This window comes from Mytilus galloprovincialis, chromosome 8, assembly GCF_965363235.1.
Source record: "Mytilus galloprovincialis chromosome 8, xbMytGall1.hap1.1, whole genome shotgun sequence".
In the NCBI taxonomy this organism is placed as follows: Eukaryota; Metazoa; Mollusca; class Bivalvia; order Mytilida; family Mytilidae; genus Mytilus; species Mytilus galloprovincialis.
This window is the reverse complement of record NC_134845.1, coordinates 57,121,667-57,140,765: the sequence shown is the minus strand read 5'-3', so window position 1 is coordinate 57,140,765 and position 19,099 is coordinate 57,121,667. Positions and strand designations below refer to the sequence as shown.

Genomic DNA, 19,099 nt, shown 5'->3' with positions numbered 1-19,099 from the left:
TTACATAACAGAAATATGTGCTACTATCGCAATATACATCAACATGCAAGATAAGTAAATTTTCTTTAAAAAATAACAATAGATAATTAGTTAATTGTTGTGACAGAAGAAACATCACAATGCGGAAGTCAGCAATGTTAATTTCATAGAAAGTGAAACGAACATGCTGAGTATCAGGATACATATATGGTACCTGAATTACTTATAATTTGACACACTGCACATTACACAAAATGCACATGTTATGATTGTTACGCGAAAAACTCACTAGATCGTCATTCTATTACAATTACATTAGTCAAAAACGTGTAAAACGTGTGCCTTCCGAATAAGGGGGTAGGTGTATATACCTGAAGCTAAGGGGGAAGTCTTTAATGTTTGTTTTCTTCGGTGTTTTTCCTTGCTTCAAGGGTAAATGTTTATGAATTGATTTTGATTAAGAGAGAAATTAACGGTGCATTTACTCTGACGTGCAAGCACATGACCTCCTTAGCAACGGGGAACGCGCGTGGTTTTATCCTTTGATCTAACTATCTGTATCGTGTTTCAAGCCATCTTCCACATACTTTCTGATTAGCGCCCTCTAGCGGTGGGTAGGCGATATATATGTAAATTGTAAAGCAGTATTTAAGCATTCATTCGGGCGTTCAAAATAGAAAGCTTCACAAAAGCCTGTGTCGAGCAGTGGTAAAGGAAGGATAGCTCCATTTCGCATTCGTTTTTTAATACCTTTATTTTTGTGGATATAGTGTACCTTAGGACAGATATTCAAAATGTCGTCTTTATATCGTGATCTCGACTCAGACGTTTCCAGCACAAGGATCGTCAGACACTCATACAATGTTTACAGAGGCAGCTCCCCAAGCAGCCAAAATAGACTGGAGGTGAGTAAATGTGTGAACAAAATGTTGAAATATGTTTATTTGTGATGTCTTTCGCTTGCTTTGTTTTGCAGAGAAATCTGCAGTATGCGATAAAGCTCTAAACATGTTTTCAAACCTAAAAGTTTTAAGGTTATAACGCTTTAGGATGTTATATACAAGAAGAAAATACGAAATGCCAATGTAATTGTGCAGTAATACGAATATGTGTGCTTGCTATTGCTTCAAATCTGAAATATTGGATTTAAAAAAAGAATTGAAACATCTGGAATAATATTCCAGGAAATTGCTTTTACGTGTGATGCTATTGTTATTGTTATACCTTTGCCATGAATGTTTTCAAATGGACTTGTTTTCAATCAGCAACGAATACTTTGGATATTACTGCTTTACATTGTGAGCTCGAAAAAAAAACACCACAGACTGCTTGTTAACCAACATATGCTTTACAATATGGAAAACAAGGAATAATTAACGTCAAGTTGGCTTCTGACGCAATAGAAATTCTTTGAATGATAGTATAAGTATACTATCTTATCTCTTGCATAAAGTTTTATGTATCGATTTAAGATATTAACTGTTTACAACTTAATGTAAACATAGCCTAACGTGGATGATTGCACAGCATGCACAGACAAAGCTCACTTGGAATCTAAGTACATTACGATTTATATCTAAAACATTTGCCTTCTTATCATGTAATCTACTAAAATGGCGTGAAGGGATTCGAAATTGCTATCTTAAGTTTGGAATTTGAACAATTTAAATCTTAGCCAAATGTTTCTTGAGTGGTTCTGTAATTTTGTTTTTACAGCAATTCATAATCAACATATAAAAATTCTTAATTATACCTGTATTATATCAAGTTAATTAACTGATTGCGAATTGGCAAGGTCAAACAAGGTCATACAATATTGCTGATCTAAGCTATCATCTTCGTGATTGATCGGTACTTTCCGCCAATTGGCATCCACGCCTATTTTGGTCATTACAAGGATGCGCTCAGCAACCGTTGATGTTGTTAATAGAGAGTTACATTACATCAATAATAATATACAATACATAGGAATTATGATAAGGAAGCCATTATACTTGCTTTATTTGTATTGATTATCCCTAGACAAAAACAAAAACATATCCTGATTATAACTTGAAACATTTTATTAAGAGAAGTTACTAGAAATGATCAAAATAGATAGCGACTCGACGAAAGCTTTGATATTCACATCATACTGACGTTGTCTTACATGTCTTACAAATGTCTCGAATTAAGAATTACATGATTAATTAGTTCAATTTTAAAAAAAAACGTTTATTTTTTTAATTAATTATTTAGCATGTTTAGCTTATTATTTAATTATTCATATACATATCGAGTTAAAATTCATTGGATTGTCAGTACAGAGCTCCACACTTTAAACGCTTTATTAAACAGCATGTTAATAGCTTTCTGCATTACATTAGAAAAAAGTAAAATCACAAAAATACTGAACTCCGAGGAAAATTCAAATAGAAAAACCTCTGATCAAATGGCTATATCAATAGCTCAAACGTCTTCCCTTAAGTTTATCGAATGAGAAACATCTACCTTTGAGAATGACATATTTTGGCACACAGAGCATACGAATCAATCCTATTGTTTAATTAAAAGACCGTAATAAAATGACAGTTATATTTTTTTTGTGGACAGATAAGGAAAACAGAAGAGGGTCTGCTCGATTAATTAGACATGATCTCTTTGACAGCTTTGAATCTATAGCTTACCAATGTATCTTAATATCAATTTCTCTATTCTTGTATCAGTAAGAAATTCCGGAAACATTGCCAACTATTTATCATATTTGGTTCTCTGTTAGTGGTTAAGAAGGAATGCTTCATCATTTATCATCAAGACATATAACTCAGCATGATTTGTCCTCAAGGAATACAAATGATAAAAAAAACTTATCTCTATTCTAGAAAAATGATAATATAATAATATTATATTATGTCCATTTGACTCATTCTCCTTTCGATTCGAGACGTTTAGCCAAGATCCGTATATATCTCAAATCAAATTTTAAATTTACAATGATTTTTTAAAGTGAGTCTGTTAATCATCTTAATCATGTTAATAAGTTTATATTACTAAGTACACAATTTGTGTTTCCAAAATGTTTTAATTTAACAGACTTTTTGTGTAAAGAGATATAATAACTTCCCTGTTAGTTTTTCTGAACAAAATACATTTTAAAGATATTATTTATCATGTTTATAGACATACACAAGAACTTCATAAAAGCATGCATTTAAAACTTGTACACTCTCTTAGAAGTTTTTATAGTCGCATGCATAAATGAAAGAACTGCTTCTATTTACAAAATATTTGCAAGGGTTTATACTAATGTATTATCAATGGTTTTGACGGTCCATTAAATTGGGTGAGCTGGCCTTAGTTTATATTTGATACCACTTATAATTTGTTAGACAGTCACGGAAACTGATGGCGATGAGGACGATGTCAAGATTAGAAAAACTATAGTAACAAAGGTTATAAAGCGAGCAGAAAAACTCCCAGCTCCTTCTACAATAAACGTCTCATCTGTAGAAACTGTACAACAAAGGTTTTTCAAAGATGAGGAACTTAGATTACAGGTATAGGGTGAAAACTCCTGTCCACGGCACCCAAAAAAGATCTGTCACTTTTCCGAAGATTTTGTCCTGTCATCACACCTGTACCATGGTCAACTGAAATCCTACTGCACAAACTACCTAAAATATCCAAATGTCCGAAAACAACATATGTTTTGAGTTGTAAATCCCAAATACAAATATCACAACTATTTCTAAGATTTGTATATACAATTGCCACTGAATTACTTGTTTTCTTGTTTTTTCACATCCATTTTGACTTTTGATTTTGTTTTTCAGTGCATGCTTACCTTAATCTTATTCTATCTCACGTTTCCTTAACACTTCTAATACACAATTACCCTTTATGTTATTGGTGGTGTGTCCATATAAAAGTAGTTATACAACAACTTTCATATTGCTCGTAAATAAATAAATAATCTTACGACTTACTTAATCTTTAAATAACATGATAATTGTGCAATTACTAAAAAGTAAAAGTTTTATTTAGAATAGTGTCGTATCGAAATTGTTTTTAAATGTTATTTGTGAGTTTTTGTTTGCAAAACTAATGCTTCCATTAACGCTTTGGTTTGAATAAAATGTGTGGCTTCATCTTTTAGTAATTGTTATATTTTCATTTGTTAATAATTTTTATTTTACTTTTACAGTCCAGAATCCGGGAACTCGAAGATTCCTTAGATTCCGAGAGGGAGATGAGATTAAGGGTATGTATAGTAATACACCGAGTTCAGAAATACCATTCAAATTCGTCTGACAAATTTCAACATAACTGGGTTGTTAATATACAGTAAGACTTGTCTTATTTTATCAAGACAAAATAACATTTTCTAACTGGTACACGGGCAGACATGTCAGTCATATACCCTTGTCTCTACATCAAGCACGTTGAAAAGTTTTAGATGTAACTGCTTATAGTCAGTGTATAAAAACATACAAACGAACAAGAGAATACTATGATAACAGGAAGTGCACATCTGTTATTAGATCTAGTTATAAAAATAATCACCTATTGTCTGGTCATTAAATAATTAATAAGAAATGTATTTTCCTCAACCCTTCGTTTGCACACATAACCTGAAGGTATATGATTATCCTCATCTAGTGTAAACAATTGGCACGTGCCGCGCGTGAATCGTGCAGTAATACCATTTGCTATTAGTTATCATATATTCTATCTAACCTAAATGCAGCTGTTCTTAATCATAAAAAATCAATATAGCAGATAATTTCCTATAACATTCCAGACATAACAATTCTAGAGAAATTATCTGTTAAAGTGTTGATTTTATGTCCTGAATAAAATGATTAAATCTTCATAAATAAAATATTAATTAAAATTATCTATTTAATAAATCATTGAACTTTTCAAATCAAAATATATTTTTGACATATATCTTAATTATAGTGAATAAATCATAAATTGGTGATGCTACTGGGATCTATCGATAACATCTAACAGCAATTTGTAATTTGTAATAGAAAAGCTATAATTACTTCTCGTAGTGTAGGAGTGAAAACGGTTGCCAAGTCATCAAACACGTGTAAAGTTCCTATATTAGTACTTCACTGAAACTCAATACACTCGTGTGTACATTCCAAAAATATTTCGGCTGGGTTCGTTCTTACCTACAAAAGTTTGATCGAAATGAAATGAATAAATAACCGTAATGTAAATAATATAAATGAAACCATGAATATTTTCATGATACCTTCCACTAGTTTATGAAATAATAAATTGTAAATGGTAATGATGTCGATTATTAAATAACAACAATATTAAAAATATTAATAATACACATGATAAAACTGTTGCACATTTTTGCACATTAAATACAAAACTTTATCAAAATACTTGTAAAACAATGAGAACGGAAAAGAACAGATACTTTGTGTATCCTGACAAAAACGTTCATACATACACTTGACAAAAACAAACTCTAACGAGATATTGAATGGCTGTTGTGCATCTGAAAGTCACGATGTAACTTTCAATTAAAAACAAAACTAAATTCACAGATTTAGTTGTATACCTACAGAACCACTGCTAAGTGTTTTGACTTCTTGTCTCTCTTGTTTTCCAGTATGAAAAACAAAGCGCGGAGCTGACCTTCCAGTTAGATCAAATGGCTGACAGACTCGAGGATGCCATGGGAACATCAACAACTGTAGTATGTATTGAAGATGAATGTCATTTTATAAATATATGTCACCATCAATTCCAAATTCAAAAGTAAAAATACAAGCTTTTGTAACGATCATATTCGTTTCTTTAATTCAAGTTAAACAACAAAATGATTGACAAGGATTTATAATTTAGTGATTTTTTTATTTTCTAAAAGTTATCATATCCAATTTGAAAATTTTAGACAACATATTCTCCTGAATAACAAAAAACAACGACATTCGAAAGGTAAATTTGTTTTTTTTTCAATTTTCAGAGTGAAGTAAGCAGGAAGCGTGAAGCAGAGGTCAACAAAGTTCGCAAAGATTTGGAATTGAGCTGTGCTCAGTTCGAGGCTACAGAACAAAACATGAGGAGGAGACACCAGGAAGCCCTCAACGATCTGACCGACCAGTTGGAACATATGGGTAAATCCAAATCCAGGTAAAAACATACTTTTTGTGTTATTTAAGATAAATAAGAAGATGTGGTATGGTTGCCAATGAAACAGCGAACTCTCCACAAGACCAAATACAAATCTGAGAGTATTTGCAGTTGCTGACAGCTAGTTCAAAGCCAATAACAATAAAGTAATAAAAATCAAGCATTTAAGACTTAAAAGAGTTATTTTTTTCCACTGGTGATTCTTTTTTGAAATCATTATATTTTAAAATATAAACGAATTTCATCATATAATATTAAGCGTTCTCGTTGTATGTTCGAATTAAAAGATAAAACAGTTATAAACATTTCTGACAAATAAACATTGTCTTTTTTATCATTTCAGAGCTGAGAAGGAAAAGAATCAACTGATCATTGAGATTGATTCTCTCCAAGCTATGAATGATGGTCTTCAAAAATCCAAGGTATAACTTTACTCACTCTTTTGTTTTTAAATCTTTATATTACATCAGTTTCTCTCTACTTTTCGCTTAAATATGTAAATATGAAACATAGAGATAAATTATATTTAAAAGCCAGTCGAAACTTGTCTGAAATCCGAAACATCCATCTAAATTTGTTCTCTACTTTATACTATATTCAAACTGAGTATGTTCAGGATTTTTGTTTCTTTAACTGTTCAGTCTATAGTATGCTTCCTATTTTTTATTAAATTACTTTTTCTATAAATATAATATCCTTTATTCCACTTGATAGATGTCAGCTGATTCCAAAATCGATGCCCTTGAGGGATCAAACAGCCGTCTCAAAGCTGCTGTTGATGACCTTACTCGCCAGTTGAACGACTCCAACCTCTCAAAGGCTCGTCTCACGCAAGAGAATTTCGATCTCCAACACCAGGTTCAGGAACTGGACGGTGCCAATGCCGGTCTCGCCAAAGCCAAGGCCCAACTTCAAATTTTGTGTGACGATTTGAAGAGGAACCTTGATGACGAGAGCAGGGTCAGTAAAATGTTTTACGATGGGTCTTTTTGTATGGTAGTCTCATTCTCGAAAGCATGGTTATATAAATGCTAACATCCACTTCATTTGAACTTTGGTGGATAGTTGTCTCATAAGCATTCTTACCACATACCTCCATAAGTCTTTTACAGTAAAATACTTGATTTTGGACTGTTTGTTTAACAAACTATTCAATTAAATAATTAGATAATTTCAAACTATACACTAAAATTATCATTGTATGTTTATATTAATTTAATTTATATTAAGGTAGATTGACGGTATACCGCCATCTTGGATTGTACAATCACAGTACAAAATCGGTCTAGTTATTTGCCCAAATCTGCAAATTTGGAGACAGATTTGCAATTCAATTGTTAGAAGTTTTTTCTATATAAAGAAAACTTGTTAATTAATTGTATTATACAAAATATTTTAACAAATATCATTTTCTTTGGTTTTAAAATCATTTTTTCAAATGAGCCATTTAAGGGGAGAGAACTCTTTTAGTACAAAATTTATACTGGGCTAATAGGGAAAATTTTGATATTTACTTGTAGCAAGAAAACAAGTTCGGTGACACCATGTTTTCTTTTTATTTTCTTAAAACATATTATGAAACCTTTCTTCTCACAATTTATTTCAAAATTCTATCTCATAGAATTTTTTTTATGCACACTAATGTGTTTTTTTATGAACAAACTAACCAAATTTTGGCAATTTTCAATGACTCATAGCTTGAAAAATTGCACGGTGACCCATACTTTTTATTAAATTTTTGAAAAGAGCATAGTAAAATCTTCATTTTGGCAAATTATAAAAAAAATCTGTCTCAAAAAATATATACTGGTGATCTACCTTAAAAAAGCAAAATATTAAATCTTATTCAAAACATTTTTCCAGCAAAGACAAAACCTTCAAGTACAATTGGCAGCCATTCAGTCAGATTACGATAATTTGAACGCCCGTTATGAAGAAGAATCCGAAAATGCCTCCAGCCTCCGTGCCCAGCTCAGTTCACTCAGTGCCACATACGCAGCTCTGAAGACCAAATACGACAAAGAACTCATGGCCAAACAAGAAGAGCTCGAGGAGATAAGGTACAAATTGTCTAATAATTATTTTTGCTGGAGAGAGAATAACACTTCCTCCTTGAATGTAAAAATTTAAAAAAATGAAATAAAGGATAATCTATTTGAAAATGGTTTACCTTCTCATAACTTTATGTCTCTTACTGAGAAAAATAAAAAGTAAAAGAAATGTATTTTCACTACTATCTTTATTATCATGTGCATCTCGAAAGTCAGATTTATCGGTCTTTCACACATAGAATATCACGTGACTTCTTTTATCTTACAGACGCAGACTCAGTATCAAGATCCAGGAACTCGAGGATACCTGTGAACAGCTCAGAACCAGATGCAACACTCTTGAGAAAACCAAGAACAAGCTCACTGTTGAAATTAGAGAAATCACCATTGAACTCGAGAACGTACGTAATCTTTCGTTCTGTTCATTTATCTTTATTTTAATTAATTATCAAATGAACATCTAATGTTGCAAATATTGATCAAAAGTTTGATTCAGATGACCGATTTCTAACTTCTAGACTAAGAATTTATAGCAAAGCATTTTGTGAAATTTAACTCATCCAGCATCATTGAAATTAGCCATAGATCAGCGGAAGGAGAAGTAATTACTATAGTATACGTCTCATAGATAATTTCTAATTACCCTCTAATTTTCTTTTTCTTACCCTTGCAGACCCAAATCATTGTCCAAGACCTCACAAAGAGGAACAGACAACTTGAGAACGAGAATGCTGCCTTACAAAAGAGATGTGATGATCTCTCAGCCGAGAACGGTCAACTTAGAAACGAGAAAGCCAATCTTGAAGCCGAATGTGCAAGACTCAAGGTTGCCAACGCTGAACTCGCAGAAAAGAACGCCAACTTGGAGAGAGAGAATGCTGGACTCCAGAATGCCCTCAGAGAGGCCAACAATGAGTTGAAAGCTGCCAACAGAACGATCAACGAATTGACAGCACTGAAGGCACAGTTGGAGGCTGAGCGTGACAACCTTGCAAGTGCTCTTCGTGACACCGAAGAGGCACTCCGTGATGCTGAAGCCAAACTTGCCGCCGCCCAAGCTGCCCTCAACCAACTTAGATCCGAGATGGAACAAAGACTTCGCGAGAAGGACGAAGAAATTGACAGCATCAGGTATGAAATTGATTGAATAACAAACGGAAGTAGTATTGTGAATTAGGAAGAAACTATTTAATCTTTTCCGAAAAGTGGCATTAATTATACTTATTAAATCTTTTACAATTATTTAAAATTAAAATTATGGAATAAAAACAAGTTTCTTTAATAAAAATTATAAAATTTGATTGATTAAAATCAAAGAACCAACATATGCTAAAAAGAAACAGCTGTTATTTTCAATTAGAAACCGAAACATAGGTATTATTTTTCTATTTACCTATTTACCTTAGCAACCATGCAATTAGGTGTGGGTGTAGCAAAATATTAGATAATAGATAATTAAATTCCTTGCAATAAAAACAACAAAAAGTAAGATAAATGACGCACTCAGATGCAGCTTAAATGATAAAGGTTGATTCTTCTGAACTCTTTAGATACATAGGTTTAAGATGATAATATAGATAAGCCTCACACCCTGATTCATTATAAAATTTTATATCTACAAGGTCAGTTCACAGCAGTCTTTAATCAAGATTCCAAAAATACATCAAATTTTATCAGATTCTCAACTTCTTGAAGCCAAATAAAAATCATTCAGCAGTTTTTCATCATGGCCGGCAGAAGTTATCCGCATCAACGTTCATTTGCTGCAGTTCCAATCACAACGTTTGTGTTCTAATAACATCTTGAGAAAAGATACTGCTTTCGGATTTTTAGTTGCTATATGAAGAGAAATTATCTAGTTCTGTAGATTAGTTTCTATATTTGTTTGGTTCTTGGTTTCGAATTCAGGGAATTCCGATAACATTCAATTTACATTTACAGGAAGAGCAGCGCACGTGCAATTGATGAGCTCCAGAGAACACTTGTTGAGGTAGAAACCAGATACAAGACTGAAATTTCAAGAATCAAGAAGAAGTACGAAACTGACATCCGTGAACTTGAAGGTGCATTAGACAACGCCAACCGCGCCAACGCCGAGTACTTGAAACAGATCAAGAGTCTTCAAAACAGAAACAGGGTAATAACAGTTGCTTTTTTTATAATTTTATTTGTAAATATATCAAATTGTTCTAAGAATAAGTTATTTAAAAAATTACAGGGACAAAGGGACATCCCTGGCTAATTGTTAAATACTCATTCTCATTTCATAAAAGATTCCGAAGCGGAATTTGATGTCCAAATATCTTAGTTGTTTACAAAATATAACAAATTGTTTGTTTATTTTCTGCTCAAAGGAATTGGAATTGCAATTGGAGGAAGCCACACGTCAATTGGATGACACTAGAAACCAACTGTCAGTTTCCGAAAGGAAGCGTATCACCATCCAACAAGAACTGGAAGATGCCAGGTCTCTATTGGAGCATGTAAGCATAAGTTTTACTTATATCGATTATTAATTTAAAAGGAGGCTTTTTGATTAATTGGTGTTAGTTTGCTTTACGCTGCATCGGCACAAACGGCTATACGACTAAATATATTGAAAAATAAATTCAATCTTGAAAAGAAAGTATTGTATCACTATTATAATAAGTTATTGAGATAAAAAGTTAAATGGACTTTTTGGATTGTTTATGACATGACGAGCTAATTGCTATATTAACTTACTTTAAATTTAGTAATTGACTTCTGCTCATATTCGGTAAATTAAAATTGTTTGAATTATAATGTGATTTGAGATATGAATTGGATATTAATAACTTTACAGGCCGAGAGAGCCCGCAAGAATGCCGAAAACGAACTCGGAGAAGTAACAGTCCGTCTTACCGAAGTACAACTTCAAGTAACAGCCCTTACAAACGACAAACGCCGTATGGAAGCCGACATTGCCGCCATGCAGAGCGATTTGGATGATGCCCTTAACGGACAAAGAGCTGCCGAGGAACGTGCTGACCGTCTCCAAGCCGAGGTCAACAGACTTGCTGATGAGCTCAGACAGGAACAAGACAACTACAAAAATGCCGAATCACTCCGTAAACAACTTGAAATCGAGATCAGAGAAATCACTGTCAGACTTGAAGAGGCTGAGGCATTCGCCCAAAGAGAAGGAAAGAGACAGATTGCCAAACTCCAGGCTAGAGTAAGTATATTCTTAATAAGAAGTTAAAATATTCAAATCAGGCAATTAGTATCTTTGAAGAGTATGAATACTATTCCTTTACTTCCGGTTGCTTCATTTATTTGTTCAAGCAGATAAGAAGTTCCATTTATCTCTTCAAAACATGTTTTATGTAAATCTTTAATTAACTTCGCTCTTCCACAAGATAAAAATAAATCGAAAAGTTCAAATGTGCATATATACTAATAATAATTTTCTCTTTTAGATCCGTGACTTGGAAAATGAATTGGAAGCCGACCAGAGACGTCTTAGAGAAGCTGCCGCATCAGCCCGTAAATTCGAACGTCAATGGAAAGAAACCGTTCAAGCCTCTGATGAAGACCGTCGCCAGGTTGCCGAACTCACTAGCATCACCGATCAACTCACAATGAAATGCAAGACATACAAGAGAATGATCGAAGAGGCCGTAAGTGTCTTTCTGCTTTTTGTCCTTCATTTTTTCGTTTTGAAAAATTAAGGAAAAGAATACATAAGTTCCAAAGAAAAATCAAATACAAGAATTGAAATGATAATACATTCATAAGTATCAAATAATTTAATATCAAAGAGTTAAAGCAAAACGAATTAATTTCATTAACATTTTTTACAATTCAGAAGCAATAGACATATCATATACTTATCTTTTCCCATAATCCATTGCAGGAAGACGTTGCAAGTATCACTATGAATAAATACCGCAAAGCCCAATCATTGATTGATGAAGCCGAACAGAGGGCAGATATGGCGGAAAAGAACTTGCAAACCGTCCGCAGATCACGATCTATGTCTGTCTCACGGGAAGTAACCAGAGTAGTCAGGGTCTAAATTCATGTAAGTTTAATACTGGTTCCTTGTTTGGGAATACAAAATGTAGTGTAAAGGTCAATGAGACATCGACATCATAAGGGATATTTCCCATACATAAGATTTTAAAAACATATACCAAGAAAACTTTATCTGACACTTCAAAATCACAATCAGTTTTTAATTTACTACAGTGCATAACAAGCATTATCGACTTCGTTATACACAAATCTTATATCTGATGTAAGAAATTATATTGCAATAAGAAATTGAAATTAATTTTGCTATCTTTAACATCGTAGTTTTACAGATTCAAACTGTTTGCAATTTAATGATCGTGAATATGATCACACGTGATATGTCATAAGAAATGATCCTATCATTTGTGAACATTTGAGTAATTCATTTATTTTCTATCTTTTCAGATTTCAAGGAAAAAGACTTCATTGAATCATCATTTTTAAAAAAAGAGCTGTGTAAATGTTGATACGTGACAGTAATAAGAGACATAATTCCAATTGTTTCCCTTAATTTATATTGTACAGATTTATATTTATTTTTGTTGAACATTCATATCTGGTGCGTATCACTGCGCGTGTTTGCTGCATGATTTCAAAAGGATTATTTTTTTCTGTTTTGTCATAAATTGAAGTAAATTGGTCGGAACCAATGCTCGGCACAGCGAAGCATGCACACAGTTTTCATTTTCTTGTACTGATGTCAAAGAAGTGTCTACAGTGGCCTTTTTATGGCAATAAAGAGCTTAGTGACGTGCAGGGAAATGCTTTGTTGAAATAGCACAATTTTATCTATATTTTATTTTCTAAAGTGCAATATTTCATTTTTATTTATTTTCCATTGTGATATACAGAGAGAAGATATTTTTATTGTTTTTATACATGTAATATTGAAGAAGAAGTTTTGTACAGAGTAATAAGGACTGTTTGCATAAGAAAGATATATATGTCGTTTGAATATTTAATTCTGATTATTATAATGTTGATATTTTGTTGATGTTAATGAAAAAACAAGAGAAGGTAATAATGCATTTCCTGTTAAACATTTAGATGATTTAGATCTAGTTCAGAGGTCCAGCTAGTGAACGATAGCTCTTTATCCGACGAACATGAATTGTAATGTACGTCTACCAATGCTGAAAAATAAATTCCGTCACTGTTGCTTTAACTTCTTGCTTTATTGTTTTTAATAAAATGATGGAAGTATGAAAACTTGTTATTGTTGTATTTAAAAAAAAACACAGCGCAAAACCTTTAAAAAAGATGAAAACTCTTCACATTGATTGAACAAACCAGGTTTGACCCACCATCCGCTTCGGACAATGCTTGTACCTTGTCAGGAATATGACAGTTGGGTTTCAATCGTTCCATTGGTTAATATAATCTAACGTTTGATGTTGGCAGTTTTTATGGCCTTCATTCTTTTTAATTTAACTTGGAGTTCGGTATTTTGTTAACACTTGTTTTCAAATAGCCTTTGTGTTGTTTGTTGTTTAGATTGGTACCCCCAAAATTGTGTTTTTCATATAATGGTTTGAGGTTTTAATAGAATGGCAGTGCCATCTTTCTTTATACAAAATGCAGTATTTGATCGAGACTAAAATTATATATATAGTTACTATATAACGGTAAACTAAGGGATGATTAAGAGATAAGATGTGTGGTTTATTTCCAATGAGATGACTATCCATGTAAGAAAAAGGAACGAAATTATAAACAACTAGTTTTAAATGCTTTACTACCTTCAACAATGAGCAAATCCCATAGTTAACTATAAAAGGCTAAGGGATAACACATTTTTACATAATTCACGAGAAAGCAAATAACCTGATTATGGTAAAAAAGCAAAAGAAACCCACAAAAACAAATTTATCATTCAGTCACATATGACAACCTCTGAATTGAAAGCTCCTGACTGGGAACAGTCGGACTACATATGTGTGAAAACGCCCAAGCTTCACTCTAATCTGTCGCAGTGATGTAAAGAACAACAGAAGAATAAACTCTGAAAAATTATTTGGAAAGGGCTTGACTTATCGGATCCACACGAAACAAAAATAAAGTACCGATCTAAGAGTACTCGTACTTTCTCATCTCAAGTTTCACCCAAACTAACAATGTTTTCCAAGATAAAAATATTAGTCATTACACATTCAATGGATCGATTAAGTGCAATGACGTCTGAAAGTAACATGAGCAAATAATGGCTGTTCTTCATCTTGTCAGCTGCTGAAAATTCTGCAAAGACCACATAAGAAGGCTACAAGCATACACCAAAGCTTTTACTTCAATAGTACACTTCGATACCAATCGATAACGTATGATTTAAATTCAAACTTACTAGTATTCGATTCCACAATTTATAATCGAGCTTGACAGTTGCTAAAAATTCTTCAATGATGGAAATACACGATGCAATCACAAAAACTACTTGCATAATTGACTTCATATGGGACATTTCGATATGTATCGATACTCGATTTTAAAATGGCATGATTATGCTAAAACAATAAAAACAAAAACAAAAACAATTACAAATATGACAGATGATCACCAACGACAACCCCTCAATAAAAGGCTTCTGACATGAAACAGTCGGATTACATGTGTGCGTAAGCGCCCATGCTTCACCCTAAACTGCAACAATGATGTAACAGCACAACATAAAAACAAACTCTGAAAAAAATAGTTTGAAAGGGCTTGACTCATCGGATCCAAATGCCATGAAACAAAAACAAAGTACCGATCTAAGCATAGTCGTACTTTTCATCTCTAGTTACACACCAACAAAAATGGTCTGCCCAGATAAAAAAATTTCAAGCATTACACATTCAACCGATCGATTAAATGCAATGACGTCAAAAACATTCTGAGAATAACACAAGCCTGTGCAAATAATTACAATCATGTTTAATTGGTTTCTAAATCCTCGATCTAGACATGATGAAAAGACAATAAACGCTCCCATTTAACAACAACGTCAAATCCTACCAAAGATCAATTGGTAAACTTCGATAATGTAGATACTAATAATCATTATCAATCGATGTGGTTCAGGATTCGATGATTAAACATTAAACGCTACTACTATACAACTAGATTATAAAATACTATAGAAAGTCTTTACCTCATTGATGCAATTCGATAATATCGATACTCGTTATCAATCTATGAAGTTCAAGATTCAATGATGGAATGTCATTCAGCAAGATCAATTAATATCAAAAGCTTCTACTCAATTGGAACGCTTCGATAATGTCGATACTAATAACCGTTATCAATCTATGGCGTTGAGGATTCGATGATGGAACATTAAGTGCTAACACCATGTAACAAGATCAAATACTACCCAAAGTGTTCACTTCGTCGGTACACTTCGATATATATCGTACTCGATATGCATAACATTCAAGATACAATGATTGAATATTAAACGCTTCCATCATACACGAAAATCAAATACTACTTAAAGCGTTTTCATGCAACATTGGTATATTTCAATATTATCGATACTCGTTATTAATATATGACGTTCAAAATTTAATGATGGAAAAGTAAACGCTATCACCATACAGCCAAAAAGAATACTACTCAATGTTGTTACTTCATCGGTTCACCTCGATATATATCGATAATCATTATCAATCTATGGCGTTCAAGATTCAATGATGGTACATTAATTGCTACCATTATACACAAAGATCAAATTCTACTAAAGTGTTTACTTCATTGGTACTCTTCGATATATATTGATACTAGTTATCAATTTTTACGTTCAAAATTCAATTATGCAACATTAAACGCTACCAACATATAGCAAGACCAAATAATACCCAAAGCTTGCATTTCATTTGTAAACTTCGATAATAATCAAGATTCAACTATGGAACATTAACGCTGCCATCATATAGCTTGATCAAATATTATCCAAAGCTTCTACTTCATCGGTTCACTACGATATTTATCTATTCTCGTTATGATCAATCTATGACTTACAAGATAACATGATGGAACAATAACGCTATCATGATCCATCAAGGTCAAATACTACCGAAAGCTATTTGATTGGTACACCGCGATAATATCGATACTCCTTATCAATCTATGACGTTCAAGATTCCATGATGGAACAAAAGACGATGGTCACGATACCAACAAACAGCTTTATCAAACACTATCCAAAACTTTTACTTAATCGGTTCATTTCAGTATTTATCGATACTCGCTGTCAATAAGTGACGTTCAAAATTTTAATTATGGAATAATAACCGTTTGCACAACACAGCAATATCAAATGGCTTTCTAAAGCTTTCACTTCAGCGGTATATTTCGATATTTATCGATATCCCTTCATGGCCCAAACTAGACATTTGCTTGAAATACCCAACATTTTGACTCCGGTGGTAAACTTGGATATATGAAAATTGATAATTGATCATCTGGACAAAACCACGTGTGTTTTGTACTAGTTCTTTTTTACAGGTTCAAACCTTTTTACAATGTGAAAAAGGCTAATAAATAAAATGAAAGACTGCTTTTTATTCTTCTTTCATTTTGTTTAATTACAGCAATAGTAAATATGGCATATAGTATATGACAAACGAATGTGCCGGGGTTAAACATGTTTGTTAGCGTTCAACTCTCGACCTAACCTGGGACAATGGTGTACCAGTACAACATAAGAACAAATTTATTATAGTCAGTTGAAAAAGGTTTAACTCATCAGATGGACACAAATGGAAATACATCTAACAAAAGGAGAACGTAGACGGTACTTATACTGTACATCCCATAAACATATAGACACCAAGTACAGATCTGACAATTATACTGATAGCTAGTTTAAACATATTTGTTTATAGTGGATTGGGAAACAAGTTTTGCAATTTATATCAATCCCTGTAACCTTTACGAGTGCGAGTGTTGCCTTGTAGTGGCATTAGCCTGCTCTTTTTCGAAATCTACAAGGTTGTCTTTAACGTGGAAAAGATATGGCTCTCTCTTGACACGTGTCAGCCATTTATCGTTCCCTTTCGACGAACTATCGTCGTTTCCTCAAGACCATACTCGCAAATTGGGTCAAGGGAGAGCCGAAAATTTCAAAGTAGTCCTTGAAATTTTCATCCCGCAACGGGAATCGAGCAAGGAATCTTTGTGTTAGTAGTAATTACCGATAGCTATGTAAATGTATATCAATACTCGTTATCAATCTATTAAATTTTCCAGAAAGGCACATGTATCAGACAAAATGAATTACATAATATGTCAGACTTAAAAAGCAAAAAAATATCAACATTTTTTTAATATGTTTTCGTCTTTTATAAATCAAATAAAACAGCTTGCGGTGGGGTTACACGAGTGACCATCTTACGGCCCAGAATAACGAAATAAAAATCACTCAACAGAGAACCGGGAATTAAGCTCACGCGTAATCAACAAGAAATATGGGCTTTGTTCATTATTGAAGGCCGTGTGGTGACCTAATGTCGTTAATTTCTGAGTCAGTTTGTCTCTTGTGAAGAGTTGTCTTATTGCCAATCATACCAAATAGAAATGGAAAGTCCACAATAGAAAAACAGTTTTGTTTAAAAGTAACGTTACCATCTGACCCAATGCTAATTTCTAGATGTTATTCTATACCTCACAACATATCTCTTTGGAAACTACATATATAGATAATACACAAAATCAAAAATGAAAACAAAAAGTAACAAGAAATATATTTTATCCAAGAATATTTTCATTGTTGTAATGTTGTAAATACATAATCCTCTCCCTCCCCAATATAAAAAAAAAAACCACAAACGTATACCTGACAAGTGGTAGAACTGGACCACAAAAATGACCAGAGATAATCCAAATGTCACTGATCATTATGCAGGGCCAGGATATGGCAAGGCAGTTGCGAAAGAAGAAATAAACATGCAAACATCGATGTCACGTGACAATCTTTAAAAAGCTGATCACCAATGATCAGATACCTGTAGCATGAAACCCTCAAAAAGTGACATATTTGTGGGAAAAGTACACTATGAATGTGCATGCACATATATATACTTATTGAAATATGAACCAGGAAAATCATCAGTTACATAATGAAAACTTCACAGGAAATGATAGCTTTCGTCCTTATTGCGACAATACAATCAACACGATCTAAACGATTATACTTTCAAGTATACATTAGACTCCATTTTCACTTACTAGTAAAACCCTCAAGAAAGATCGCAAAATACTGTAACAAAAAGTCAGAGTTATCCCTCTTTGGTCATTTGATGCAAGTTCTAATCGTATTAGCATTACTAACGTATTGCTTTATTTTTAAAATATACAGTTTCAACATTCATAGCTATAAGAAGGAATGGTATGAGTGCCAATGAGAAACTCTCCAGCCAAGTCATAATTTATAAAAGTAAAACCATTATTGGTCAGAGTACGGTCTTCAACAAGGAACCTTAGCTACAATGTAACACCAAACAGCAAGCTATACAGGGCCCCAAAAATGACTAGTGTAAAACCATTCAAACGGGAAAACAAACGGTATAGTCTAAATAAAAAAAAATGAGAAACAAGAAACACTATTCTTATGAACCACATCAACAAACGACAACTATACTGAACATCAGGTTAATGGCTTAGGATAAGTGCAAACATTCTTTGAAACAATTTGTGTATAATGATATATAGTAAACGTACAATCTAATTAAATTACCATGTAAAGTCAAGGACTTTCTACACTAACCGATATATATTTAACTAGATTCATAATAGTAATGATAGTATAACTTAGTCATTGCAATTTTGTTGGTTCAATTCTGTTCTAGGCATGTAAATATTTTTCATCAAATCATTTTACTGATAGTTGGGTTTAGTCATCTTCCGATTACAATATG

General features: G+C 32.8%; 1 protein-coding gene across 2 annotated transcripts; it reads left to right on the top strand.

The window, feature by feature from the left end:
* The first annotated feature begins 637 nt into the window (after positions 1-637).
* LOC143042269 (paramyosin) lies at positions 638-13,418 on the top strand. 2 transcript variants are annotated; one of them, XM_076214533.1, is made up of 16 exons: positions 638-884; positions 3,348-3,515; positions 4,163-4,219; positions 5,597-5,683; positions 5,954-6,120; positions 6,464-6,542; positions 6,835-7,080; positions 7,984-8,180; positions 8,440-8,572; positions 8,845-9,302; positions 10,113-10,308; positions 10,526-10,654; positions 10,996-11,367; positions 11,612-11,812; positions 12,049-12,216; positions 12,615-13,418. In XM_076214533.1, exons 1-15 carry the CDS (start codon positions 774-776, stop codon positions 12,208-12,210), a joined length of 2,763 nt encoding a protein of 920 aa, XP_076070648.1. In that variant the 5' UTR covers positions 638-773; the 3' UTR covers positions 12,211-12,216; positions 12,615-13,418. The 2 variants fall into 2 exon arrangements, with proteins under 2 accessions (XP_076070648.1, XP_076070649.1); XM_076214534.1 differs by lacking the exon at positions 3,348-3,515 and having other exon boundaries at positions 639-884.
* The last annotated feature ends 5,681 nt before the right edge of the window (positions 13,419-19,099 follow it).